Source organism: Salvelinus alpinus, chromosome 15 (genome assembly GCF_045679555.1).
Source record: "Salvelinus alpinus chromosome 15, SLU_Salpinus.1, whole genome shotgun sequence".
NCBI lineage: Eukaryota > Metazoa > Chordata > Actinopteri > Salmoniformes > Salmonidae > Salvelinus > Salvelinus alpinus.
The window spans coordinates 45,815,830-45,843,388 of NC_092100.1; the positions used below are offsets into that span (position 1 = coordinate 45,815,830).

A 27,559-nucleotide genomic window follows, 5' to 3' on the forward strand; every position below is an offset into this window, starting at 1 on the left:
CAGTCCCTGCTGCTGAAAAACATCCCCACAGCATGATGTTGCCACTACCATGCTTCCCCGTAGGGTTGGTGCCAGGTTTCCTCCAGACGTGACGCTTGGCATTCAGGCCAAAGAGTTCAATCTTGGTTTTATCAGACCAGTGAATCTTGTTTCTCATGGCATGAGAGTCCTTTAGGTGCCTTTTGGCAAACTCCAAGCGGGCTGTCATGTGCCTTTTACTGACGTGCTTCCGTCTGGCCACTCCACCATAAGGGCCTGATTGGTATAGTGCTGCAGAGATGGTTGTCCTTCTGGAAGGTTCTCCCATCTCCACAGAGGAACTTTAGAGCTCTGTCAGAGTGACCATCGGGTTTTTGGTTAGTTTAGCCAGGCGGCCAGCTCTAGGAAGAGTCTTGCTGGTTCCAAACATCATTCATTTAATGGAGGCCACTGTGTTCTTGGGGACCTTCAATGCTGCAGACATTTTTTGGTGTCCTTCCCCAGATCTGTGCGTCGACACAATCCTGTCTCAGAGCTCTACGGACAATTCCTTGTCCGTAGAGCTTCATATTGTGACTTGTTTTTTTCTCTGACATGCACTGCCAACAGTGGGACCTTATATAAACAGGTGTGTGCCTTTCCAAATCATGTCCAATCAATTGAATTTACCACAGGTGGACTCCAATCAAGTTGTAGAAACATCTCAAGGATGATCAATGGAAACAGGATGCACCTGAGCTCAATTTCGAGTCTCATAGCAAAGGGTCTGAATACTTATGTAAATAAGGTATCTGTTTTTATTTTTTAATACATTTGCAAAACTTTCTAAAAACCTGTTTTCGCTTTGTCATTATGGGGTATTGTGTGGAGATTGACGAGGATTTAATTTTTCATCCAGTTTAGAATAAGGCTGTAACGTAACAAAATGTGGGGGGGGGAAATCAAGGGGTCTGAATTCTTTCCGAATGAACTTTGACCCTGTCGTGTCCATTGGCATGGTAACCTGACTGTGACAGCATAAAGAAGGTGCAGTAAGTTCTCACCCAGCCTTCTCAGTCTCCAATAGGCAACCCAGCTCCTTCAGCTTTCCCTTGACCTCCGACCCCTGCTTCTGGAGCTTCTGCACTTCCTGCTGGGCCTGCTCCCTGGCAGCACGCAGCTCCACCCCCTCCGCCTCCGCTTTCTGTCATACACGCCCAAAGAAAACACAACACACACAGCCATTTCAGTGACCTCAGTGACTTTCTACTACAACCCTGATACCAAAATGTGTGTATGAGCTAAACCCCTTCATATTGTAATAAACAAAAATCTAATGTGTGTGAGTGTGTGCATTTAACTGACCTTGGCCCGCACCTCCAGCTGCTCTACGCGCTGTTCTGAGATCAGTAGTTCGTCTTTGACCTCCTTCAGATTGGCCTCCAGCTGGCCACACTGCTCCTGTCTTGCCTGCAGCCTCTGGCCCTGCTCCTCCACACACGCTTTGCTCTTACTCAGCTCCTACAAGGACAGGAGAGATAAGGTTACTGGGGGCCCCATGAAAATTCTCTAAAAGTGCATCCTTCTTTCCTTGAAGTAACCATTGACTAGACATGATTGGACAGGAGAACACAAGAGCTCCACCACATGACATTCCCCTGTCCTGTCTAATCAGTGATTACTTCAAGGAAGGAAGGATTTACTTTTAAAGACTTGGAATGGGGCCTAGTGTAACAGTATTGTTTCTGTCTCTCTCCTCGCCCCTACCTGGGCACATCGATAACAGTCACCCTCGAAGCATTGATACTTATCGCTCCACAAAAGCCGCGGCCATGCAGAGCAAGGAAAATAACTACTTCAAGGTCTTAGAGCGAGTGACGTCACCGAATGAAATGCGATTAGCGCACACCTCGCTAACTAGCTAGCCATTTCACACCGGTTATACTAGCCCTCAGCTAGAGCATATTGCCCCACAGACTCAGGTTCATTTGAGAAAATAAATGAATCGTTGATATTATGTCAAGAGACGGATCTCCATTGAAGGAGTATTGTGGTAGATCAGATTTCCATCTAGTATGAGTCTATTCTGCTGACGTCACCCATCTCAGCCTGCAGTACTATGAGTGAGCTGACCTCAGACATAGACACTATGGCTGACCTGCTGCTTGTCCTGCAGTGCATGCTGGGCTGTCTCCAGGTGGTTCTCCAGGTCTACTCTCTGCGTTGCCTTGGCTGCCTCGGCCGACAGCAGCATCTCGATCTTAGCCTTCAACTGGGGAAACAACAAGACAACTTTTCAGTGCCAGAATCTGGCTGAGTGGTAAACGTTCTTATCGCTATGGTTGAGTGGTTAACACTCTTCACATGACCGTCTGGCGACGGGGGTTCGACCCCCAGCTCGGCCACTTCTGTCTGTTCCTCTCTCCAGTCAAGGGTAAAGGGGGAGGTAGAGTATTTCTCCAGCCATAAGTCCATTCACCCTACCTGTGTGTCCAGTTGGGCCACCTTCTCCCTGCTCTCGGTCAGCTGGGCGTTCACTTCCTTTATAGAGGTCTCCACAGCCTGGGCTTGGTCCTGTGCCGCCCGCAGGAGGGTCTTCTGCTCCTGCACCTGCTTGTGGAGGTTGTCCTGGGCCTGCTTGTGGCTCTCCGATTGGTTCTTCAGTTTGTCTGTCAGGTGTGTGACCTATAGCCCCAAAAACAGAAAGATAGCAAGACAATTCGTTTTCTCTCAGATCATGATTAGGCCACTGTATGTTTTTACTGTGGTACATTGGATCACATCAGTAGTGTTCTTTTAACACTACCTCAAAGCAAATCAAAGTTTATTGGTTCGGTACACAGATTTGCAGATGTTATCGCAGGCGCAGTGAAATGCTTGTGTTTTCTAGCTCCAACAGTGCAGTAATACAAAACAACACACATAATCCAAAAAGTTGAAAGAAATTAAGAAATTAATCTAATTAAAAACCCAAATAACACTGCAACAGTAATCCACATGCAATCTATGCGTATCGACACTGGATGAATTTACACCTATGCACATGAATTGAACAACACACTTCTACGGTTCATCGTACTGCATTACGTGTGTGCTCTGTTTTGTGTGTGTGTACACGTCTGTCTGTGCATGTGGGCACGTGGGTCTTGCTTGTACCTGCGTCTAGGGCTGGGCGAAATGGCCAAATTATCATATTTCGATATTTGTCTCTTCTAAATACGCTTCATGAGTAGTGCATGATACATTCTTTCTGCTGATTGTTTTATACTGTTCAACCAAAAATAAGTAGTATTTTTTTATGGATTCAATGGCAGTTCTTACTTTCACCACAAGGGGCATTGTGCTGATTTCTATGGTGCTTTTGGCACCAGCGCTGCCTCACAGGCACTATTTATGACAAAAAAAGTACATGTGTGCAGCTCTTGCTAGCACATTAGCAGTTCTCTACTGTTAGTTTCATACTGGCGGTAAGAACAGAAGATTACCACCCTTTATTTGTTTTGTTTCATCACTCAGTTATTACATGTATATTACATTTAACAGACCAAACATTGAAATAATGTTATGTAAGGTAAAGTAAAGTAAATATCCATACCGTACATCAATATCGTATATAGTAAAATAGGGTTTATCGCCCAGCCCTACCTGCGTCTGTAGTGTGTGGTTCTTCTCCTGCAGCTGGTTGAGCACGGCCGTCTCTCCCTCCCCAGCCTGGATCTTGGCCACCAGGTCCTCCCTCTCGGCCTCCAGCTGACTCACGCTGTCCTTGGTCTTCTGCAGCAGGGCCTCCAGGTTCTGGATCTTCTGGTCCTTGTCCCCGATCTGACGCAGCACCTGCTCCAGGTCATTCTAATAGGACAGGGACAAAGCGGCAGAGGGAGAAGAGTCAAACAAACGTGTTGTCTGAAGCACTTTCTAAGCAGACGTCCTTAGTCATGTTCATTAGGCATCAGACAGGAAAAGAAATTGACTGAAACAGGGTGGGACGACATGGACTTGTCCAACAAGAAATGTTGTTTTCTGTTTTGCTAAGGTGTGCCCTAGTAAATGCGACCTTGTACTAATGTGTGGTGGGTTTTCTGGTGCTGAGCATCACTTCACATAGGTTCTACTATACACACAGTAAAAGAGGTGAGTTGTACTGACAAAATACTTTTCTTGAACTGCTACGTTGACATGTCCGGTAGTACCTGTGCCTCTCGCAGCTTGGTGTTGGTGTTCTGCTGCAGGCCCTGGAGCTCCTGGTGTTGCTGCTTAGCTTTCTCCAGCTGGTGCTGCAGGTCCAATGTCTTACTGCTGTTCTCCTTCAACTAAAGCAAGACACACATGCAGAGGTCAAACCCAATACAGTACCTCTGTTCATGGCCTCATTCTGAACCCCCACCTATAGAGAGTCACTTCTAATAGGCAGGCCAATCTATAAAGGACCTTGTGCAACAATCCCAGGTCCTCCTATGTCCATATCCATCATATAACAGTATCGGTCTCTGTTCAACTCTACCGCTCCCATAAAAATACGTGGTCAATATGACTGCTGGTCCACCCATCAGAGAACATGTTAAAGGGATACTTCGGGATTTTGGCAATGAGGCCCTTTATCTACTCAGATTAACTCCTGGATACCATTTGTATGTCTCTGTGTGCGGTTTGAAGGAAGTTGCTAACTAGCGCTAGCGCAATTGCTAACTGGCGTTAGCGCAATGACTGGTAGTCTGTAGCAGATACCCATAGACTGCCAGTCATTGCGCTAACGCTAGTTAGCATTGGCTCGCAAAACTCTCTCTAACTTTCTTCATACTGTACACAGAAACATACTCATGGTATCCACAAGTTCATCTGCCTCTGGGGATCATTGCCAAAATCCCTAAGTATCCCTTTAAATGGGAATGTCCGTTCCAGTAATTCTGTCTATACCCATCCTATACGAAATTCATGTGGTGTCCCTACCTGTTCCTCTGAGCGGGACAATTTGATCTGCAGGTCGGCGGCTTGTTGCTCGCGGTCCTTCAGTTTCTCCCCAGAGAGCTGCCTCTGCTCCTTCAGACGGCCCTGCACCTCCCCCAGCTGCCGCTCCGCCTCCAGTAGCTTAGCATGCAGCTACAACACAGAGGGGAGGGAGAGGATGGGAAGAAGGAGACGGGAGGAAGAGGGAGGCTTATACCTAATATACAGTATCATTGATAAGCAAAGACTTGTGTGTCTGACCTATGTGTTTACCTGTGTGCGTCTCACTCGCGCGCCTGTGTGTGTGTGTGTGTGTGTAGGGTTATAGGCATGTGTGAGAGTCTGACACGTAAGTTATTGGTGTCTGACCGTTTGCATGTGTTACTCACGAACCTGGCAGATCTCACTCTGCTGCGCCAGGCCCTGGCTCTCCCTCTCCTCCCTCTGCTGCTGCAGCTGCTTCCTCTCAGTCTTCACCTCCCTGTGCTTGGCCTCCAGCTCAGCCACCTCCCTTCGGAGCCTCCCGGCTTCCTCCCCCCGCTCCCCCAGCTCTGCCTGGGCTCTCTGCAGGCTGGCCTCGGCACCCACTGCCCGGGCCTGGAGCTCTTGCACCTCCAGCTCCCTCTGGTGCAGGCTGGCCTGGGCTGTCTTCTTGGAGACTTGCTCGGCCCTCAGGCCTTCCTCCAGCTCCTGAAACTCCTTCTCCCTGCGCAGCAGCTTCTCTGAAAGCATCTGGAGAGAACCAGAGGGGGTAAAGTGATTAGCTAGTGATTACGGTCCTGTGCGGCTCCGTCGGTAAGACGATGGCGCTAGCAACACCAAGGTCATGGGTACAACTCCGGCAGAGATCATCACAAACACATAGATGTATACGCTAACATAAGTTACGTAAGTTGCTTTGGATAAAAGTCAGCTAAATGGCATATATTAACAGGTTGTGAAGAGAACTGTTGTTTCAGAATGTTATGAAAGACAGAAACGGATACTCTGAACAGATAAGTATGATGGGCAATCTGCTAAAGGGCGTAAGAACCTTCCTGCTTCTGATTTCAAGGTCATGTGTAATAGAAAATCTAAATGTAATGGAAAGTGTTATACACACAGCTCCTTAAAATATTTGACATTGGGAGATGTTGACTAAAGTGAGGAAATTAGGATTAATTTAACAGGACTCTTATTAACAGCTCAGTTCCTGTTAAACAAAACAAAATGTACAGATACCTTCTCACGTATCATAGTGACATTGATCGTTCAACCTCTGAAAAGAACACTGCATCCATACAGAGGGGGCTGGAATTACATTCCAGAGGAATACATTTTACGACAGGAACTTGAATACCGAGCTGTGTGTGTGTGTGTGTGTGTGTGTGTGTGTCTGGCATGTGTGTCTGTGCGGTAAACTTGGCACAAGGGCAATGATATATAATACAATGGTGTGAACGACAGTGCTGGTAACTGGGGGACATGACTGGGACATAGAAAATGCCAGACACAGATCTTTTTCCCCTCCGGACCCACAGCAGCTGAGCCTCATTTATGAGTGGCTCTATCGCTCCCTCTTCAACTTCTTCCAACCCCTCTGTCCATCCATGTCCTTGTTTCAACCTTGGTTCATATCTCCCCGATTTCTCGCAGTCTCCTGTCTTTATACATTATTTTCTTTCTCTACCTCTTTCCTCCCCTCCCTCGTTGTTTCACTCTATCCAGTAACCACCCCTTCTCTCTGTTTCTACTCAACTTTCCTCTGTCCTCCCGTCTTTTATGTTATAAATATTTGTAAAGGTATTTTCTGACTTTCTTGAACAGATGACAGTGGGGAAAGATCGAGAGAGGTTGTATCATAGCAAGGTAGGCCGGATTCAAATATTACAGGTCAAATATAAATGAATATATTCAGTTTATATAACATGTACTCGTTGGCTGACACTCAAAATAAAACAATACACACAGAAATCCTCAGGATTTCGTAATAATAAAATTGGTATGTAAAGAAAAATAGAGGTGGGCCTACACCTCAGACCCCCATCCCATTCCCCCCAGCCCAACATGTCTCCGTCGAACCCACCGCATCCGGAAAACATGTTTTCCACCACGCCTAGCAACTCAGGTTGGTTGTCAGTAGTGCTGAGCGATTAGTACTTTGAGGTCGGTTTGGTTTCGGGTTCGATTCTAAAAAAAAGTATCACGGTTCCCTCCTCAGTCTCTGCTCAGCACAGACTGAACAAGTTTAAGCTGGCACGCAATGGATTATGGTCATTGTAGTTAATTACCACATTTTCTACACTACACTATGTAGAATATGGGCCTGTTGGAAACTACAACTCCCTACTACATCGCACAGTTCAGTCTTGATCTGATTTATCTCCACAGAAACTAGCATGTCTTGGGGGTATGATACTGTATTTGTGTGTATTTTTTATTTAACCTTTATTTAACTAGGCAAGTCAGTTAAGAACAAATTCTTATTTACAATGACGGCCTAGGAACTGTGGGTTAACTGTCTTGTTCAGGGGCAGAACGACAGAGTTTTACCTTGTCAGCTCGGGGATTCGATCTAGCAACCTTTCGGTTACTGGCCCAAAGGCTCTAACCACTAGGCTACCTGCCGCCCCAGTATAACGCTCACTCATCAGTCACGATTCATTCAGTATTATCCTTAATCGTGATAGCATCCACATTAATGTAGAAGTGTTTAGAAATATTCTGTTCTTATTTACAATAAAAGTGACTCCAAAATGACAATAGATTATTTACCATTTTGGGCACAAAATAATCTGAAACACCCAAACCAAACAGCAAATGCATCAGAGCTTGATGTAGTCATTACGTGCTATGAATATGGGACCAAGTGCTTAACTATTTACTACTTTAAAAAACAAGTGAATGGTCCCCTAAAATGGGGGGACTATGTGCAAATGTTGTATCATTTCTAAACGGTTAACCCGATATGGATGAAAATACCCTCAAATTAAAGCGGACGGTCGGAACTTTAACCTCAGTCATTATATAATTCCACAGTCATGCATCAAATCCAAGGTGCTGAAGAACAGAGCCAAAACAACAAAAAATGTCAGTGTCCCAATACGTTTAGAGCTCACTGTTTGAGTTTAGTTTGAGTTTATTTATTTAATTTTTACAGCGACAGTGCACATTAATCAACGTTTCAGTAAAAGTGCCGGTTTTAGCCAGCCGGTTAATTTTCAACCGCAGTCCCTGGGCAGGTTATTGTGTGTGTGTGTGTGAGAGACATTCCCAGAAGACAAACTCAAAATGTCGCTCACAACAAAAGGAACTAACAAACAAAACAGAAAGGGGTTCAGAAGGTGTTCTGAAAGGCACCACGTGGGTGCCCGCTGAACGTTGGCAAAGCCACTAGTAAGGGGTTCTGAAAGGCACCACGTGGGTGCCCGCTGAACGTTGGCAAAGCCACTAGTAAGTTTTTTTTTTTTTTTTTTTTAACACCTTGGATGCCTATTAGCTTTGCTTCCAAAAAGACTAACTAAAAGAAAAACCCACAACTTAGGATAGAGAGTGAAAAAAATATGGAGCAAAACAAACACCAAAGCCTGTAACAGTGTGTGTGTGTGTATGTAAACTCAGCAACAACAAAAAACATCCCTTTTTCAGGACCCTGTCTTTCAAAGATAATTCGTAAAAATCCAAATAACTTCACAGATCTTCATTGTAAAGGGTTTAAACACTGTTTCCCATGCTTGTCCAATGAACCATAAACAATTAATGAACATGCACCTGTGGAACGGTCGTTAAGACACTAACAGCTTACAGACAGTAGGCAATTAAGGTCACAGTTATGAAAACTTAGGACGCTAAAGAGGCCTTTCTACTGACTCTGAAAAACACCAAAAGAATGCCCAGGGTCCCTACTCATCTGAGTGAAAGTGCCTTAGGCATGCTGCGAGGAGGCATGAGGACTGCAGATGTGGCCAGGGCAATAAATTGCAATGTCCGTACAATGAGACGCCTAAGACCGCGCTACAGGGAGACAGGATGGACAGCTGATCATCCTCGCAGTGGCAGACCACGTGTAACAACACCTGCACAGGATCGATACATCCGAACATCACACCTGCGGGACAGGTAGAGGATGACAACAACAACTGCCCGAATTACACCAGGAACACACAATCCCTCCATCAGTGCTCAGACTGTCCGCAATAGGCTGAGAGAGGCTGGCCTGAGGGCTTGTAGGCCTGTTGTAAGGCAGGTCCTCACCAGACATCACCGGCAACAACTCCTATGGGCACAAACCCACCGTCGCTGGACCAAACAAGACTGGCAAAAAGTGCTCTTCACTGACGAGTCGCGGTTTTGTCTCACCAGGGGTGATGGTCGGATTCGCGTTTATCGTCGAAGGAATGAGCGTTACACCGAGGCCTGCACTCTGGAGCGGGAGCGGTTTGGAGGTGGAGGGTCCGTCATGGTCTGGGGCGGTGTGTCACAGCATCATCGGACTGAGCTTGTTGTCATTGCAGGCAATCTCAACGCTGTGCGTTACAGGGAAGACATCCTGCTCCCTCATGTGGTACCCTTCCTCATCCTGACATGACCCTCCAGCATGACAATGCCACCAGCCATACTGCTCGTTCTGTGCGTGACTTCCTGCAAGACAGGAATGTCAGTGTTCTGCCATGGCCAGTGAAGAGCCCGGATCTCAATCCCATTGAGCACGTCTGGGACCTGTTGGATCGGAGGGTGAGGGCTAGGGCCATTCCCCCTAGAAATGTCTGGGAACTTGCAGGTGCCTTGGTGGAAGAGTGGGGTAACATCCCACAGCAAGAACTGGCAAATCCGTTGCAGTCCATGAGGAGGAGATGCACTGCAGTACTTAATGCAGCTGGTGGCCACACCAGATACTGACTGTTACTTTTGATTTTGACCCCCCCTTTGTTCAGTGACACATTACTCCATTTCTGTTAGTCACATGTCTGTGGAACTTGTTCAGTTTATGTGTCTGTTGTTGAATCTTGTTATGTTGATACTAATATTTACACGTTAAGTTTGCTGAAAATAAACGCAGTTGACAGTGAGGACGTTTCTTTGTTTGCTGAGTTTATGTACAGTGCATTCAGAAAGTATTCAGACACCTTGACTTTTTCTACATTTTGTTACCTTACAGCCTTATTCTAAAAAGGATTAAATAGTTTTTTACCCCTCATCAATCTACACACAATACCCCATAATGACAAAGCAAAACTCAGGTTTAGAAATGTGTGCAAATGTATTAAATAAAAAAATTGTCTCCAAAATGTTCCACTTTAGAAGTGAGCAGTGCGAGAGATTAATTTACCGGTTTTATTTGCAAGTTGAGGGGAGAGGTAATTTCCTCACGAACAATCTCTCGGACAGTACCGGCCAACTCCTGTTGTCGGGTGTTGAGAACCACCATTTTCCCCACAGGTGTATTGTGAACGGACAGATTATGTTAGCTGCTGGAGCAAAATAGACCTGCTAGTTGTTCATTGTAATACAGTGAACGTCCCACACCTTAATACTGTGTTATATTTGACAATTCTTTGAAAATAAGTTTCTTTATTCATAGTTATTTTGCAAAAGAAAGCCACAGGAAAGTCACCCGTTTCAATGGATGCCACCGGAACCGGAAAATCACGTTATTTATCCCACAATCGTTTAATTATTTTTATTTATTTATCTTTAATTTAACCAGGGAAGTCAAAATGCGATGTACATCTCTTTTTCAAGTGAGCCCGGGTGGGGGTTCCGTGGTGGGCTATCTTCCAGCTCCCTAATCCCCCCTCTCTCCCAGACACTTACTTGGGGAACAGACAGCAGCTGTGCCGGCAGCGCGACCAACACGCCTGACACAGGGGGCCTAATCCCTATCTGGCAACTAAAACAAAGGCCCTTAAAGTTGAAAGCCCCACTTGGCACATCGCTGCTGTTACCTGCAGTCGTATTTCAGCCCAAAGTGACAGGTTGCCTTAGCCGGGGTATGACAGAGATGAACCCCCTGCTGGTTTAGTTGTGTGTGTTTTGTCAACATGTCGAAGTTGCCAATGAAAGCTCATCACAGGCTGGTTACAGCAGAGCATTGCGATGGACAGGGTGGTACGTGAGGAGGCTGGGTTAAGAAACTTAGAGAATGGCCTGGCAAGGCTACCACGTTTTAGCGAGGGGCAGTTGGTAAGGCATGAGTGAGTAGGGTAAGCGCAAGTGTGAGTAGGGTTTCATCTGTTGTTAGGATTGTAAAGGTGTCAAAAGAAGTGTCTTAACGGGAGGCAAATTGCCTGAATTTGGGATGGTGGTGACATGGACTGATGGAGCATTGATTAAACTACAGGGAAGTATTAGTTGTGTGAAAGTGTGTGTCTGTGGAATTGTGTGTTACCTGGCTCTGTTGCTGCAGGTTGTTCAGAGAGCTCTGGAGTTGGTGAATCTGCTGGGTGTACACGGCTGCCTCCTGAGGTCCCTTCTCTAGCTCTGCCTTCAGCTGGGAGATGGTCTTCTGGAACACACACACAAAAACAATGAGATACTTTACTTTGTATACATGAAAAGCATTCACATGCCATGTGCCAGAATCTGGTCGAGTGGTCAACACTCCAGACTCAGGAGGACTACACATGCCCACTGGCGACGGGGGATTAAGCTCAAATAAAAACATATATGTAAAAAAGCATTCACATGCCACAACTTGGCATTCTTGAAAAGACAAGACAGCAAGGTTACAGAGCATCCATACAGAACGAAGAGCAAGCCGAGCAAGGAATCACAATTGGTATGAAGTCACATAAACACAAACAAACACACAGGGAGCAGGGACACCTAAAAGAAAGAAATCACATTCCTGAAAACATATTGTCACCGAAACATTGATTCATCCATAAACTGGTGAGGAAATCAAGGGGCAGAGTAAAAAAGGAATGCTTTTTACCTCCAGTTTCCGGATCATAAAGCAAGGGGAAATGATGGAGAATGGGTGAGGAGAAGTGGAATTAAAGAAAGGGAAGGGAAAGAGACAGGTAAACACTGGTAGACAACACATAGAAGAACACCAGAGTTGAGCTGAGCAAATGGGTCAGAGATTAGGCGATTGGTTTAAATCATCTCAACATCCAACCAACTGGGTATCAATGACCAACCTTTCTTTGGAAAGACGAGTGATTCAATCTGCACATCGTCCAGCTAGGTGACCCTCATGAGCAAGCGGGAAGTGGTTGTTTTTGTTACAAAGTTGGGGTTATTAAGCGGATTTACTAAAGCCGGGGTGGATGGGTAGTTTAGTCTAGCACAGTTAAAACAGGTTGAGGACAGGGGGAGGTGTGGTCAAGCCCAGGTAAGACAGGGGTGGATGGGTAATGTAGTCTACTAGCCCATGTAGGACTACAGGATGAGCCAGGCAAGACCCCCATGAACCTACGAGATTTATTCACAATGTATTATTCCATTATAAAAGGTCAGGTGAGTCCTTAACAGTAGCGACCTTCAATGAAATGTATTCATATGCAAAATATTTCAGCTTTTTATAAACTGAAGTGATGCAAGTTGTGTCATCTATTAGGAGAGCCAATTAAAAAAGTATTTTTTGTGTGTGTGTGTGTATAAAGCTCATTTAGCATATTTCTGCCTAATTATCTATGTATTCACTCAATCCCTTATTGTGCAGTTGAATATATCAACCAGAGGTCTGTATTGCAGTCCAGAGAAGAGACTGATGGGAAGTGGGGACTGGCAGAGCGAGAGAGATTGAGGGGGACCTGGAGCAGACACAGGTTGCGTCCAAAATAGCACCTTATTACCTATTTAGTGCACCAGGGCCCTGCCTAAAAGCAGTATACTATTTAGGTGCTAGGTGAGGGAGAATCAATGTCTAATCAGGGTTTACGACTAGGCAAAGGTTGTAGAATGAGAGTAAAGGTTTTCTGTTTATTGAGAAATTGTTCAACAAAAACTTCATATCCACTTGGAGAACACTTGTATGATGTCAATGCCATGTGAATGGAGTATGTGACAATTCAACAATTGTTAAAGGGAATATAAAACTTTTAGTTTTTATTCACTTATTTACATAGTTTTCTGACTGTGTATGTGATAGGGATGTGCTTCTCTCTTCACAAGCACAATTCGATACGAATCTATACTGAACAAAAAAATAAAACCCAACATGCAATAATTTCAAAGATTTAACTGAGTTACAGTTCATATAAGGAAATCAGTCAACTGAAATACATTTATTAGGCCCTAATCTCTGAATTTCTGCATTTGTTGGTCATCGATACCATGAAAATAAAACAAATGGGCCTCCCAATACGCCTCGGATCTCGTCACGGTATTTCTGTGCAATCAAATTGCCAATAATAAAATGAAATTGTGTTCGTTGTCCATAGCTTATGCCTGCCCATACCATAACCCCACCATGGTGACATCAGCAAACACGACGCCATACACAGTCTGCGGTTGTGAGGCCGGTTGGATGGACAGAAAATTCTCTAAAATTACATTGGAGGGGGTTTATGGTAGAGAAATAAACATTCAATTCTCTGGCAACAGCTCTGGTGGACATTCCTGCAGTCAGCATGCCAATTGCATCTGTGGCATTGTGTTGTGTGACAAAACTGCACATTTTAGAGTGGCCTTTTATTGTCCCAGCACAAGGTGCACCTGTGTAATGATCATGCTGTTTAATCAGCTTCTTGATATGACACACCTGTCAGGTGGATGGATTACCTTGGCAAAGGAGAAATGCTCACTAACAGCGATCTAAACACATCTGTCCACAACCTTTGAGAGAAATATGTTTTTTTGTGTGTATTGGACATTTCTGGGATCTTTTATTTCAGCTCATGAAACATGGGACCAACACTTTACATGTTGCATTTATATTTTTGTTCAGTGTAGATACATGGGCTCAGATACGATACAGCAACGATACTTTTAGTTTGAAACGATTCGGTGCGATTGAATTTGATTAATGGAAAGAACCGATGCGGGAAGAATACGAATCAATGCACTAAAAACTGTTGCATGAACATATTCATTTTCCATTTTAAACTAACATCTATCTGATAGTGAGCTGGATCTGTCTGGGTCGACTTATGGGACTCCCAATCACGGCCGGTTGTGATATAGCCTGGATTCTAACCAGGTTGTCTGTAGTGACGCCTCTTGCACTGAGATGCAGTGCCTTAGACCGCTGCACCACTCGGGAGCAGTGTGTGTGTAAAGATGATTACAAGCATGTTTACTGAAGTCTCCCTCTGCAAACAGAAGAGCCAAAGCACTAATTGACTAGCTGCCCTAACACCTTGGGCCTGCCTTGCACTGAGGAATAGTGAAGATACTAGCAGTAAAAACTGGACCAGTAACACAAAACTAAACCAAGAGCAAGATGCGCCATTCCCCCTGCAGCCTTACCTCTGAGCTGGTGTGGTCAGCCTGCAGCTGCTCATATTTACTCTTGAGGTGTTCTGACTCCTCCTCCCTCTCACGTGTCATCCTGTCCATCAACGTCTGCACCTGAATCAGCTCCTTCTGCAGTACCCCCACGTCCTCCACTCCTGGCCGCTGCAGCTAGTGGGCAGCAGAAGGATCAGAGGTGAGGGCAGAGGGGGAAGAGGTTTGGGGGCAGCGAAGAGGGGTTAGGGGTCCACTTTAGGGTTAGGGTAAAGGTTTGGGGTGAGGTTCATAACATCATAAGTGCCTTTTCTGTCCTCTCCGACATAGAAATGAATGACAATGGCAAACTATCTTTACTACCTAGAAAGAGATGGTAACCCCAGCAATCCCAGTCATGATTCGTTCAACTTCCTTTATCATAAAATACATGGTTACATACATTTACATTTACATTACATTTAAGTCATTTAGCAGACGCTCTTATCCAGAGCGACTTACAAATTGGTGCATTCACCTTATGATATCCAGTGGAACAACCACTTTACAATAGTGCATCTAACTCTTTTAAGGGGGGGGGGTTAGAAGGATTACTTTATCCTATCCTAGGTATTCCTTAAAGAGGTGGGGTTTCAGGTGTCTCCGGAAGGTGGTGATTGACTCCGCTGACCTGGCGTCGTGAGGGAGTTTGTTCCACCATTGGGGTGCCAGAGCAGCGAACAGTTTTGACTGGGCTGAGCGGGAACTGTACTTCCTCAGAGGTAGGGAGGCGAGCAGGCCAGAGGTGGATGAACGCAGTGCCCTTGTTTGGGTGTAGGGCCTGATCAGAGCCTGAAGGTACGGAGGTGCCGTTCCCCTCACAGCTCCGTAGGCAAGCACCATGGTCTTGTAGCGGATGCGAGCTTCAACTGGAAGCCAGTGGAGAGAGCGGAGGAGCGGGGTGACGTGAGAGAACTTGGGAAAGTTGAACACCAGACGGGCTGCGGCGTTCTGGATGAGTTGTAGGGGTTTAATGGCACAGGCAGGGAGCCCAGCCAACAGCGAGTTGCAGTAATCCAGACGGGAGATGACAAGTGCCTGGATTAGGACCTGCGCCGCTTCCTGCGTGAGGCAGGGTCGTACTCTGCGAATGTTGTAGAGCATGAACCTACAGGAACGGGTCACCGCCTTACACATTTACACACACTTACTTACATACACTTCACTCTGTTAAGACAAATCTAGTCCTCTTTCAAAATAGACATTCCTTGGGAAAAGTGCAACTCCATGTATCCATAACAACAGTGAAGAAAGGACCCTTTTAGGAGCAAACATCTATGAAGGCTCCAGGATATCCAAACCAACAACAACAAATTGGCTTAATTTCGGTGTTTATCAGTGAAACCCTCTTTTAGCGTTATCAGTCGCTGTCATCTTTGTTGACAAATGCGTTTCCCGGAAACTAAAGCCCATCATCCAATGTGTTTACTAACAACAAGTACTGAGTAAGAGGTGAAAATTAAAGTCAGGAAATATAGTCTAGTATGGAAGTTAAAATCTAGGCAACAAGCAAATGATAATCAGTGCAAGATGGTTTCAAATATAACATTGCGTGTTTGTTTTTGTACACTGTGACATGTCTATAGCTGTACAGTATGTGTAGAAAGGTTCCTACCTGTATGTGTGCAGGTATGTATATATACAGTGGCAAGAAAAAGTATATGAACCCTTTGGAATTACCTGGATTTCTGCATAAATTTGACATACCATTTTTATCTGATCTTCATCTAAGCCACAACAATAGACAAACACAGTGTGCTTAAACTAATAACACACACATTATTGTATTTTTCTTGTCTATATTGAATACATAATTTCAACATTCACAGTGTAGGTTGTAAAAAGTATGTGAACTCCTAGGCAAATGACTTCTCTAAAAGCTAATTGGAGTCAGGAGTCATCTAACCTGGAGTCCAATCAATGAGACGAGACTGGAGATTTTGGTTAGAGCTGCCCTGCAAATTTGAGATTGCTATTCACAAGAAGCATTGCCTGAGAAGAACCATGCCTCGAACAAAAGAGATCTCAGAAGACCTAAGATTAAGAATTGTTGCTATAAATAAAGCTGGAAAGGGTTACAAAAGTATCTCTAAATGTCAGTCCACGGTAAGACAAATTGTCAATAAATGGCTACATTTTAGCACTGTTGCTACTCTCCGCAGAGTGAAAGAAAAGCAGCCAACAAGTGCTCAGCATATGTGGGAACTCCTTCAAGACCTTTGGAAAAGCATTCCAGGTGAAGCTGGCTGAGAGAATGCCAAGAGTGTGCAAACCTGTCATCAAGGCAAAGGGTGGCTACTTTGAAGAATCTCAAATATATTTTCATTTGATTAACACTTTTTTGATTACTACATGATTCCATCTGTGTTGTTTCAAAGTTTTGATATTTTCACTATTATTCTACAATGTAGAAAATAGTAAACAAACAAAAACCTGTAAATGAGTAGGTGTGTCCAAACCTTTAACTGGTAGCAATATATATATATATATATATATATATATATATATATATATATATATATATATATATATATATATATATATATATATATATATATATATATATATATATATATATATATATATATTTGCAGGACGGCCACTCCTGCAAATAGAGAGTCAACAGTGAAGAGGCGACTCCGGGATGCTGGCCTTCTAGGCAGAGTTCCTCTGTCCAGTGTCTGTGTTCTTTTGCCCATCTTAATCTTTTCTTTTTATTGGCCAGTCTGATATATGGGTTTTTCTTTGCAACTCTGCCTTGAAGGCCAGCAACCCGGAGTCGCCTCTTCACTGTTGACGTTGAGACTGGTGTTTTGCGGGTACTATTTAATGAAGCTGCCAGTTGAGGACGCGTGAGGCGTCTGTTTCTCAAACTAGACACTCTAATGTACTTGTCCTCTTGCTCAGTTGTGCACCGGGGCCTCCCTCTCCTCTTTCTATTCTGGTTAGAGACAGTTTGAGCTGTTCTGTGAAGGGCGCTGTACACAGCGCTGTACGAGATCTTCAGTTTCTTAGCAATATCTCGCATGGAATAGCATTCATTTCTCTGAACAAGAATAGATTGACGAGTTTCAGAAGAAAGGTCTTTGTTTCTGCCCATTTTGAGCCTGTAATCAAAGCCACAAATGCTGATGCTCCAGATATTCAAGTAGTCTAAAGAAGGCCAGTTTTATTGCTTCTTTAATCAGAACAACATTTTTCAGCTATGCTAACATTATTGCAAAAGGGTTTTCATATTATCAATTAGCCTTTTAAAATTATAAACTGGGATTTGTAAACACAACGTGCCATTGGAACACAGGAGTGATGGTTGCTGATAATGAGCCTCTGTACGCCTATGTATATTCCATAAAAAATGTTTTGCCGTTTCCAGCTACAATAGTCATTTACAACAATAACAATGTCTACACTGTATTTCTGATCAATTTGATGTTATTTTAATGGACTTTTTTTTGTGCTTTTCTTTCAAAAACAAGGAAATGTCTAAGTGACCCCAAACTTTAGAACGGTAGTGTGTGTGTATATATATACACACACACACACACATATATATATACAGTTGAAGTCAGAAGTTTACTGGCCAAGTTTGAAAACTTGTTTTTCAACCACTCCACAAATTTCTTCTTAACAAAATATAGTTTTGGCAAGTCGGTTAGGACATCTACTTTGTGCATGACAAGTAATTAACAGATTATTTCACTTATAATTCAATGTATCACAATTCCAGTGGGTCAGAAGTTTACATACACTAAGTTGACTGTGCCTTTAAACAGCTTGGAAAATTCTAGAAAATTATGTCATGGCTTTAGAAGCTTCTGATAGGCTAATTTACATAATATGAGTCAACTGGAGGTATACCTGTGGATGTATTTCAAGGCCTACCTTCAAACTCAGTGCCTCTTTGCTTGACATCATGGGTAAATCAAGAAATCAAGAAATTTCCAAACGCCTGAAGGTACCACGTTCATCTGTTCAAACAATAGTACGCAAGTATAAACACCATGGAACCACGCAGCCGTCATACCGCTCAGGAAGGAGACACGTTCTGTCTCCTAGAGATTAACGTACTTTGCTGCGTAAAGTGCAAATCAATCCCAGAACAACAGTAAAGGACCTTGTGAAGATGCTGGAGGAAACGGGTACTAAAGTATCTATATCCACAGTAAAACCAGTCCTATATCGACATAACCTGAAAGGCCGCTCAGCAAGGAAGAAGCCACTGCTCCAAAACCGCCCTAAAAAAGTCAGACTACGGTTTGCAACTGCACATGGGGATAAAGATCGTACTTTTTGGAGAAATGTCCTTTGGTCTGATGACACAAAAATAGAACTGTTTGGCCATAATGACCATTGTTATGTTTGGAGGAAAAAGGGGGAGGCTTGCAAGCCGAAGAACACCATCCCAACTGTGAAGCACAGGGGTGGCAGCATCATGTTGTGGGGGTGCTTTGCTGCAGGAGGGACTGGTGCACGTCATAAAATAGATGGCATCATGAGAAAGGAAAATTATGTGGATATATTGAAGCAACATCTCAAGACATCAGTCAGGAAGTTAAAGCTTGGTCGCAAATGGGTCTTCCAAATGGACAATGACCTCAAGCACTTCCAAAGTTGTGGCAAAATGGCCTAAGGACAACAAAGTCAAGGTATTGGAATGGCCGTCACAAAGCCCTGACCTCAATCCTATAGAAAAATTGTGGGCAGAACTGAAAAAGCATGTGGGAGCAAGGAGGCCTACAAACCTGACTCAGTTACACCAGCTCTGTTAGGAGGAATGGGCCAAAATTCACCCAACTTATTGTGGGAAGCTTGTGGAAGGCTACCCGAAATGTTTGACCCAAGTTAAACAATTTAAAGGCAATGCTACCAAATACTAATTGAGTGTATGTAAACTTCTGACCCACTGGGAATGTGATGAAAGAAATAAAAGCTGAAATAAATCCTTCTATCTACTATTATTCTGACATTTCACATTCTTAAAATAAAGTGGTGATCCTTACTGACCTAAGACAGGGAATTTTACTAGGATTAAATGTCAGGAATTGTGAAAAACTGAGTTTAAATGTATTTGGCAAAGGTGTATGTAAACTTCCGACACCTGTAATATACACACACACACACGACAGTGTGTGTATGCTTTTATGTATGCATGTCTGAGAGTGTATACACAGTCTCTGTTAGTTACCAGTTCAGTGTGGAGCCGGTCCTTGTCTTGCCTCTCTCTCTGTAGCTCCTGGCTCAGGTTCGCCAGCCTCTGGTCTGCAGCCTCCCTCAGGCTCTTCTCCTCATCATAACGAGACTTGACATCTATCAGGGTCACCAACACACATTAAATTGAATTTCCCTTTAGAGATCAATAAAGTATCAATCTGTATATTTATCTTCTATCCTAACCCTTACCTCTGAGCTACCTGCCTATGGAACATCCATTTCCCCAAAAAATATACATTTACACAATGAACAGTGAAATTAAATGTGGTTCAACCAAAGCAGGTTTAGAGAAGCTAAATGAACTATACCTCTGACTCCCTACTGAACACAACACAATAGATTCACATTATGGCCCAGATACGAAGTTGGGAGAACAACATCCACTGTGGTTTCCAACAGAGTTAGCCAGCAACACACAGAGCTCCCAGTCACACCGACCACACTGAAGCTGGATATAAGGATGGCCGCCACACACTAACCCACAATATCTGTGGCCAGCTGGGCAGCCTTCTGCTCAAACAGGTCTTTCATCTGCTTGATGTTGAACGTCTCTGTCTCCGCCTCGTTCAGCTTAATCGCCAAGGCTGCACGGGGGAAAGGGAAAGGAATGAGCATCAATATCTCAGTGATTGAAGTCCGCTATCAAAGTAACGAGACAATAGGAATTCAAGAACTGGGTCGTGTTCATTTGAGCACACAATAGCAAAACATTGTGCAAGGGAAAATGAAAACAACATTTCCTATTGGACGATAACATAAAATACTTTTTTGTTTCTCAACGTTTTCTTCTGTTTGGGCCCTAATGAACATGATCTTAATTCACTCACCAGAATCCTCTAATCCTGTCTGGCCATCATTCTGTGGACCCTGAAAAGAGAGGAATACTGATGTCACACCATACCAGCTAAGCATTGTATCAAGCATCAACATTGCTTAACTGTAAAATGCATTTGACTGTAGTTTGCTATTTTATTATCGCTTGACTGGTACTGCATCCTTATTTCATGTCAATTCCGCCAAGGCATTCTGGTACAAATCGACATGAAAAATGAAAATGTATTTGAACTGAGGAGAGCGTTAATTTCTGAGCAAGTGGCCGTCTTAAGATATTATTTGATATGAGTCATCTTAGAGGAATTACTTGCTTCAGGTGTCCTTGAACTTTGTCTAGTTCCTTCTTCAACTCCGCAGAGAACCATTTCTCCTCCTGAATCACACACACACACACACACACACACACACACACACACACACACACACACACACACACACACACACACACACACACACACACACACACACACACACACGATCAATAAACATAATAAATGATCTATATAATCACTTCCCAAAAATGTATGTTCGTACCTTGAGTGAAGTCTGCAGTTCTTGCAACTCTTGCCGGAGAAGCACAAGGTCTTCACTGAAAAAAGAGAAGACATTACCTGAAATGTATTTTTAAAATGTTCTTTATTAATCTGTACTTCTATAGAACACTTTGTAATTACTCTAAGTATATAAGGATAAGACACACTGAGGAAGAAGAAAATGTGTGGGTGTGCTGGTAAATGTTATGACTCGGGGCCATAGGAGGAAAAAGGTACAGGATAAGCCTAGTATTCTACACGCCTAGATCGAGGGCAACGAAGTATAACCCTTATGTTAAACAGTAGAGAAAGGGGTTCTTACCGGCCAGGGCCCATGTGTGAGGGCTGGTCTCCTGAATCGTGGTACAGCTCATAGTGCTTGAATAGCTCCTCTGCTGAGTTGTGGGACTTCATGCACTGGGGACAGATGAACCCCTACAAACAGACATAGATGTTATCAGACTACAGGATACAGGAGAGGGATCATGGCCCTACAACTTAACGTTCAGTGGTACAGTAGTCCAGGGGTTCCCCCTTTGGTAGGCAATACAGTCAGTTAGGTGAGTTACACGAGACAAGTGTTACCTCAGAGGTCTGGTCATTGTTGAGGTCTGCACTGGGCTGGTCTGACTCAGAGTTCTGAGAGCCTCCTTTCCCAGGAGTCTGTAGAAGGGAGACAAAACATTGTCAAATGAAAGTGAGTTACAGCCGGGGGCATCTTGTTAGGCCATCCATTTGCTGAAATCTACCAAAACAAGTAGCGTTGGCATCTCCATATATACTTTCATTCCTGTTTTAACACTGTTACCGGGGAAATTCAGAATAGGCTTGTGGGCATCCAAGAGCAAAACAACTGACATGTACGTGTTTGTGAGAGACTCATTATAGTTTTTAGCCCAAACTGTTCGGACGCTCTGACAGAAGTTGGCAAAAGAGGCTGTACAGACTTCAGTGGCGGTCGTAGAGCAAAACGGAAAACACCATCGTGTTCGTGCGAGTCTCATCTTTCCACAGAGGGGCCATCATAGCTCGTAGGCCAAACTGTCCGGATGTTTCAACGTTCAATTGAATAGACCGATTTTCGTGATGTCTCACGGTCTGACAAACATCGCTCTAGCTCTGCTAGCGTGCGCTAATGTGATTAGCATGAGGTTGTAAGTAACAAGAACATTTCCCAGGACATAGACATATCTGTTATGGGCAGAAAGCAGTTTTGACACAATTTTGAACAGAAATGCAATGGTTAATTTGATCAGTCTAAAACTGCACACACACTGCTGCCATCTAGTGGCCAACATCTAAATTGCACCTAAACTGGAATAATACATTGTGGCCTTTCTCTTGCATTTCAAAGATGGAACGCATGTTTTTTTCTTTGTATTATCTTTTACCAGATCTAATGTGTTATATTCTCCAACATTAATTTCACATTTCCACAAACTTCAAAGTGTTTCCTTTCAAATAGTATCAAGAATACGCATATCCTTGCTTCAGGTCCTGAGCTACAGGCAGTTAGATTTGGGTATGTCATTTTAGGCGAACATTTTAAAAGAGGAATTTTGTTTATTATGTTAATTAGATTTTGCTAATGATGCGAGTGTGTGTTGTAGGAGAACGGTTAACATGATTTTTATGACTCATCTTTGTACCCCACACATACAATTATCTGTAAGGTCCCCCAGTCGAGCTGTGAATTTCAAACATATTAAACCACAAAGACCAGGGAGGTTTTCCAATGCCTTGCAAAGGAGGGCACCTATTGGTAAAATACATTTAAAAAGCAGAAGTTATGAATTACACTTTGGATCGTGTATCAATACACCCAGTCACTACAAAGTTACAGCCGTCAATCCTAACTCAGTTGCCGCTCAGAAACCGCTCAGGGATTTCACCATGAGGCCAATGGTGACTTTGAAACAGTTACAGAGTTTAATGGCTGTGATAGGAGAAAACTGAGGATGGACTGTAGTTACTCCACAATACTAACCTAATTGACAAGAGTGAAAAAGAGGAAGCCTGTACAGAATGAAAATATTCTAAAACATGCATCCAGTTTGCAACAAGGCACTAATGTAAGAGTGCAATTAACTTTTTGTCCTAAATACAAAGTGTTGTGTTTGGGGCCAATCCAATACAACACATTACCGAGTACCACTCTCCATATTTTTTCAAGCATAGTGGTGTCTGCATCATGTTATGGGTATGCTTGTAATTGTTAAGGACTGGGGAGATTTTCAGGATTAAAAAAAATAAGCAGAATGGAGCTAAGTACAGGCAAAATCATAGAGGAAAATCTGGTTCAGTCAGCTTTCCACCAGACACTGGGAGATGAATTCACCTTTCAGCAGGACAATAACCTAAAACACAAGGCTAAATCTACACTGGAGTTGCTTACCAAGAAGACATTGAATGTTCCGGAGTGGCCGAGTTACAGTTTTGACTATGGCAAGACCTGAAAATGGTTGTCTAGCAACTATCAACAAGCAATTTGATGGAGCTTGAAGAATTTTTTTAATAATAACTGGGCAAATGTTGCAACAATCCAGGTGTGGAAAGCTCTTAAAAGACTCACAGCTGTAATCACTGTCAAAAGGTGCTTCTACAAAGTGCTGACTCAGAGGTGTGAATACTTATGTAAATTAGATATTTCTGTATTTCATTTTCAATAAATGTGCAAAAAGTTCTAAAAACATGGTTTTCACTTTGCCATTGTGGGGTATTGTGTGTAGATGGGTGAGAAAAATATATATTTAATACATTTGGAATTCAGGCTATAACAACAAATGCAGAATGAAGTATGAATACTTTCTGAAGGCACTGTGTGTATATATATATGTATATATATATATATATACATATTTTTTTGGAATGAACAGCTGAATGAAGATGGGACTGCCTGGCTTTCATGCAGTTGAGTTTGTTTATGCGATAACATGGACTCTTAACGTGAAACTTTGTTGCCCCTTGCTGAAACAAGCAAAGTGTTGTAGCAAACAATAAATACAATTGGCTTGGAACCTCTAACCCTGGCAATCATGGGTACAATCGCAATGGCTACCTGGTATTGTGATGCAATACTTTTCATGGTAATGTAGAATGTTCATTCAAATGATGTTAACTAATGTGGCTTAGGGGTGTGAAAATTTAAACGAAATTTGGATCCTTAACACGTTAACAAAAACCCCTAACCGAAAAACGTTTCCCCCACAATTATCACAAAACATATTTTCCGTGTTATATATGTTATATACTTTTGAATTAACTAGGGAACACATTCTTATTTACAATGACGGCCTACCAAAAGGCAAAAAGGCCTCCTGCGGGGACGGGGATTAAAATAAATAAATACAAAATAAATATAGGACAAAACACACATCACAACAAGAGAGACAACACTACATAAAGAGACCCCTAAGACAACATAGCTAGGCAGCAACACATGGTAGCAAGACAATATAACAACAACATGGTAGCAACATTATTGGGCTCAGTCAACTAACTATACTAAAGGCCTGGGGAAAGTTGAGGAATTTCAATAAAACCAGAGAGGAAGAGGTGAACTTTAGGCTACTTCTGTGAATTTGCGAGGCATGCAAGACAAGACATTGCGAGATACAGATTACCAAAACATTTGCGCACGTAGTTCTTATTGCCTGCCCCCTCTCTCTCCCTCACGCTGGCTCTTTCTCTTTGCTAATGTTGTGAGTGTGTGCTCAGTCTTCGGACTGTTGCGTTTAGAATACCCTAGCCTATTCATTAAGGATAGGCCCTGCTTTAATGAAGTTGAGACATTGCACGTCAAGAAATAACGAGATACAGCTATTGATTGCCGATATGGTGGAATGCAAATGTTACCGATGTGAAATGGCTAGCTAGTTAGCGGTGGTGCGCGCTAATAGCGTTTCAATCGGTGACGTCACTCGCTTTGAGACCTTGAAGTAGTGGTTCTCCTTGCTCTGCAAGTGCCGCGGCTTTTGTGGAGTGATGGGTAACGATGCTTCGTGGGTGACTGTTGTTGATGTGTGCAGAGGGTCCCTGGTTCGCGCCCGGGTCGGGGCGAGGGAACGGACTAAAGTTATACTGTTACACAAACTTTGCAATGTGGAATTGAGGGACAGTAATGGTAGGCCAGGTGCAATGCTTAACCATCAAAGGGAGGCACCGTGAGACAAACGGCAGCAGCCGAGATGAGATGCATTGTGAAATCACCTGGAATTTAACGTTTTTTTCCTAACGAAAAATCGATTAAAGAACGGCAGTTTAATGGTTGAGAAAGAAGGTAAATTTGTTATATCCCCAATGTAGCTCATTCAATGGAATGTATTTTTGTAACGTCAGTTGAGTTTAATCAATAAATCACAGCACATATTTATAGCAAAAAATACGTTTCTTAAATATGCTGTCCTAACATTGGAAAATGTTACCAAGGTGACATCGTCCACTGAACCACCTTTCATCCTCAAGAGTCAGACTTAATCTTACCAAAAACTATAAACGTGGAGCTAATATAGATTTTTTGTTGTTGTTGCAAGTCTTCACTACCTAATTCTACATCAAGCAAAGGTGCTTTGTTGTGGTAAAAATCCACATTTATACAATTTTAAAAGTGCATGAAAATGTGCTAGCTAGTGTGTGCTTGCTGGCTGAACTAGTCTCAAATCAAGCCACATGAAACGAAAGACAGGGATGCTAACAACGCCAGTTAAACACACACAATGCTGAATACTCCTTTCCTCTAGCTAGCATAGTGAAGTTCTAGCTAACGCACAAATTAGTTATATCTGTTCTGCCGTGATTAGTGGACCGAGTTCTACAGCACAGCCAACTTAAATGTTACAAAGTAGCGAGGCACAGTGCCAGCTGACAGATACACGCTGATTTATGAGAACAGTCCCATAACTTTGGTGCCATCAACAATCTATCAAACTATACTGAACAAAAATATAAATTCAAGGATTTTACTGAGTTCATATAAGGAAATCGGTCACACCCAGGCACACCCATGGCGCAGCCCACAAAATGACTTTATTACAGACAGAAATACTCTTCAGTTTCTTCAGCCGGATGTGGAGGTCCTGGGCTGGCGTGGTTACACATGGTCTGCGGTTATGAAGCCGGTTGGACGTACTGCTTAATTCTCTAAACTGACGTCTTATGGTAGCAAAATTCGTATTATATTCTCGGGCAACAGCTCTGGTGGACATTCAGTATGCCAATTGCACGTTCCCGCCAAAACTTGAGACATCTGTGGTATTGTGATGTGTGACAAAACTGCACATTTTAGAGTGGCCTTTTATTGTCCCCACCATTACATGCACCCGTGTAATGATTATGCTGTTTAATCATCTTCTTGATATGCCACACTTGTCAGGATTATATTGGCAAAGAAGAAATGCTCACCAACAGGGATGTAAACACATTTGTGCACAAAATGAGAGAAATAAGCTTTTTGTGGGTATGTAACATTTCTGGGATCTTTTATTTCACCACATGAAACATGGGACCAACACTTTACATGTTGCGTTTATATTTTTGTTCAGTATAGTTACCATATGGCCATTCAAAGAAGCTTGCACTAGGCATCTATCTGAAAAAGGTTTGCTCAGCTGATCCGAGCATGGTTTGCCGTAGTTCTAAGTAGCTAGTGAGACATAGCTACCGAGAGCGGAGTGATTTTCAGAATTAGAAACTAGTGATAGCTGGATGAGCAAAAGCTAGATTTTTAAAAGAGGAGTTCCACATCCTACAAGACAGATCGCTTGAGGAACGAGCGTCGCGTAGTAGTGACGCCATCTGACGCCAGAGTTGGGTACGCAAAAAAATTCTCTAACCAATTTATGCCAAACAACGCCCCCTTTCTGAAAGGAGCGTATGCCAGCCTCATACGGCATTTTGTCAACAGAATGAGAGCTGTAATTGTATAAGATAAAATCAAATCACATTTTATTTCTCACATACACATGGTTAGCAGATGTTAATGCGAGTGTAGCGAAATGCTTGTGCTTCTAGTTCCGACCATGCAGTAATATAACAAATAATCGAACAATTTCACAACTACCTCATACACACAAGTGTAAAGGAATGAATAAGAATATGTACATAAAAATATATGAATGAGTGATGGCCGAACGGCATAGGCAAGATGCAGTAGATGGTATAGAGTACAGTATATACATATGAGATGAGTAATGTAGGGTATGTAAACATTATATAAAGTGGCACTGTTTAAAGTGGCTAGTGATACATTTATTACATACATTTTTCCATTATTAAAGTGGCTAGAGTTGAGTCAGTATGTTGGCAGCAGCCACTCAATGTTAGTGATGGCTGTTTAACAGTCTGATGGCCTTGATATAGAAGCTGTTCTTCAGTCTCTCGGTTCCCGCTTTGATGCACCTGTACTGACCTCGCCTTCTGGATGATAGTGGGATGAACAGGCAGTGGCTCGGGTGGTTGTTGTCCTTGATGATCTTTTTGGCCTTCCTGTGACATCGGGTGGTGTAGGTGTCCTGGAGGGCAGGTAGTTTGCCCCCGGTGAAGCGTTGTGCAGACCTCACTACTCTCTGGAGAGCCTTACGGTTATGGGCGGAGCAGTTGCCGTACCAGGCGGTGATACAGCCCAACAAGATGCTCTCGATTGTGCATCTGTAAAAGTTTGAGGGCTTTTG

At 43.2% G+C, this 27,559-nt stretch overlaps 1 protein-coding gene across 5 annotated transcripts in view; it reads right to left on the minus strand.

The window, feature by feature from the left end:
- Positions 1–27,559, minus strand: part of LOC139540161 (early endosome antigen 1-like) — a 56,757-nt gene that overhangs the window by 22,759 nt on the left and 6,439 nt on the right. For 2 of the 5 annotated variants that reach the window (XM_071343756.1, XM_071343754.1), the window contains exons 2-18: positions 21,477–21,554; positions 21,214–21,326; positions 20,893–20,947; positions 20,666–20,731; positions 20,352–20,391; positions 20,004–20,108; positions 19,499–19,620; positions 14,296–14,451; positions 11,270–11,386; positions 5,296–5,634; positions 4,906–5,055; positions 4,149–4,268; positions 3,604–3,807; positions 2,443–2,643; positions 2,117–2,230; positions 1,324–1,479; positions 1,023–1,162 (exon numbers count right to left, since the gene is read on the minus strand). In XM_071343756.1, the coding sequence (XP_071199857.1) occupies positions 1,023–1,162; positions 1,324–1,479; positions 2,117–2,230; positions 2,443–2,643; positions 3,604–3,807; positions 4,149–4,268; positions 4,906–5,055; positions 5,296–5,634; positions 11,270–11,386; positions 14,296–14,451; positions 19,499–19,620; positions 20,004–20,108; positions 20,352–20,391; positions 20,666–20,731; positions 20,893–20,947; positions 21,214–21,326; positions 21,477–21,554 (2,276 nt within the window). The other 3 variants (XM_071343755.1, XM_071343757.1, XM_071343758.1) reach the window with 3 other exon arrangements.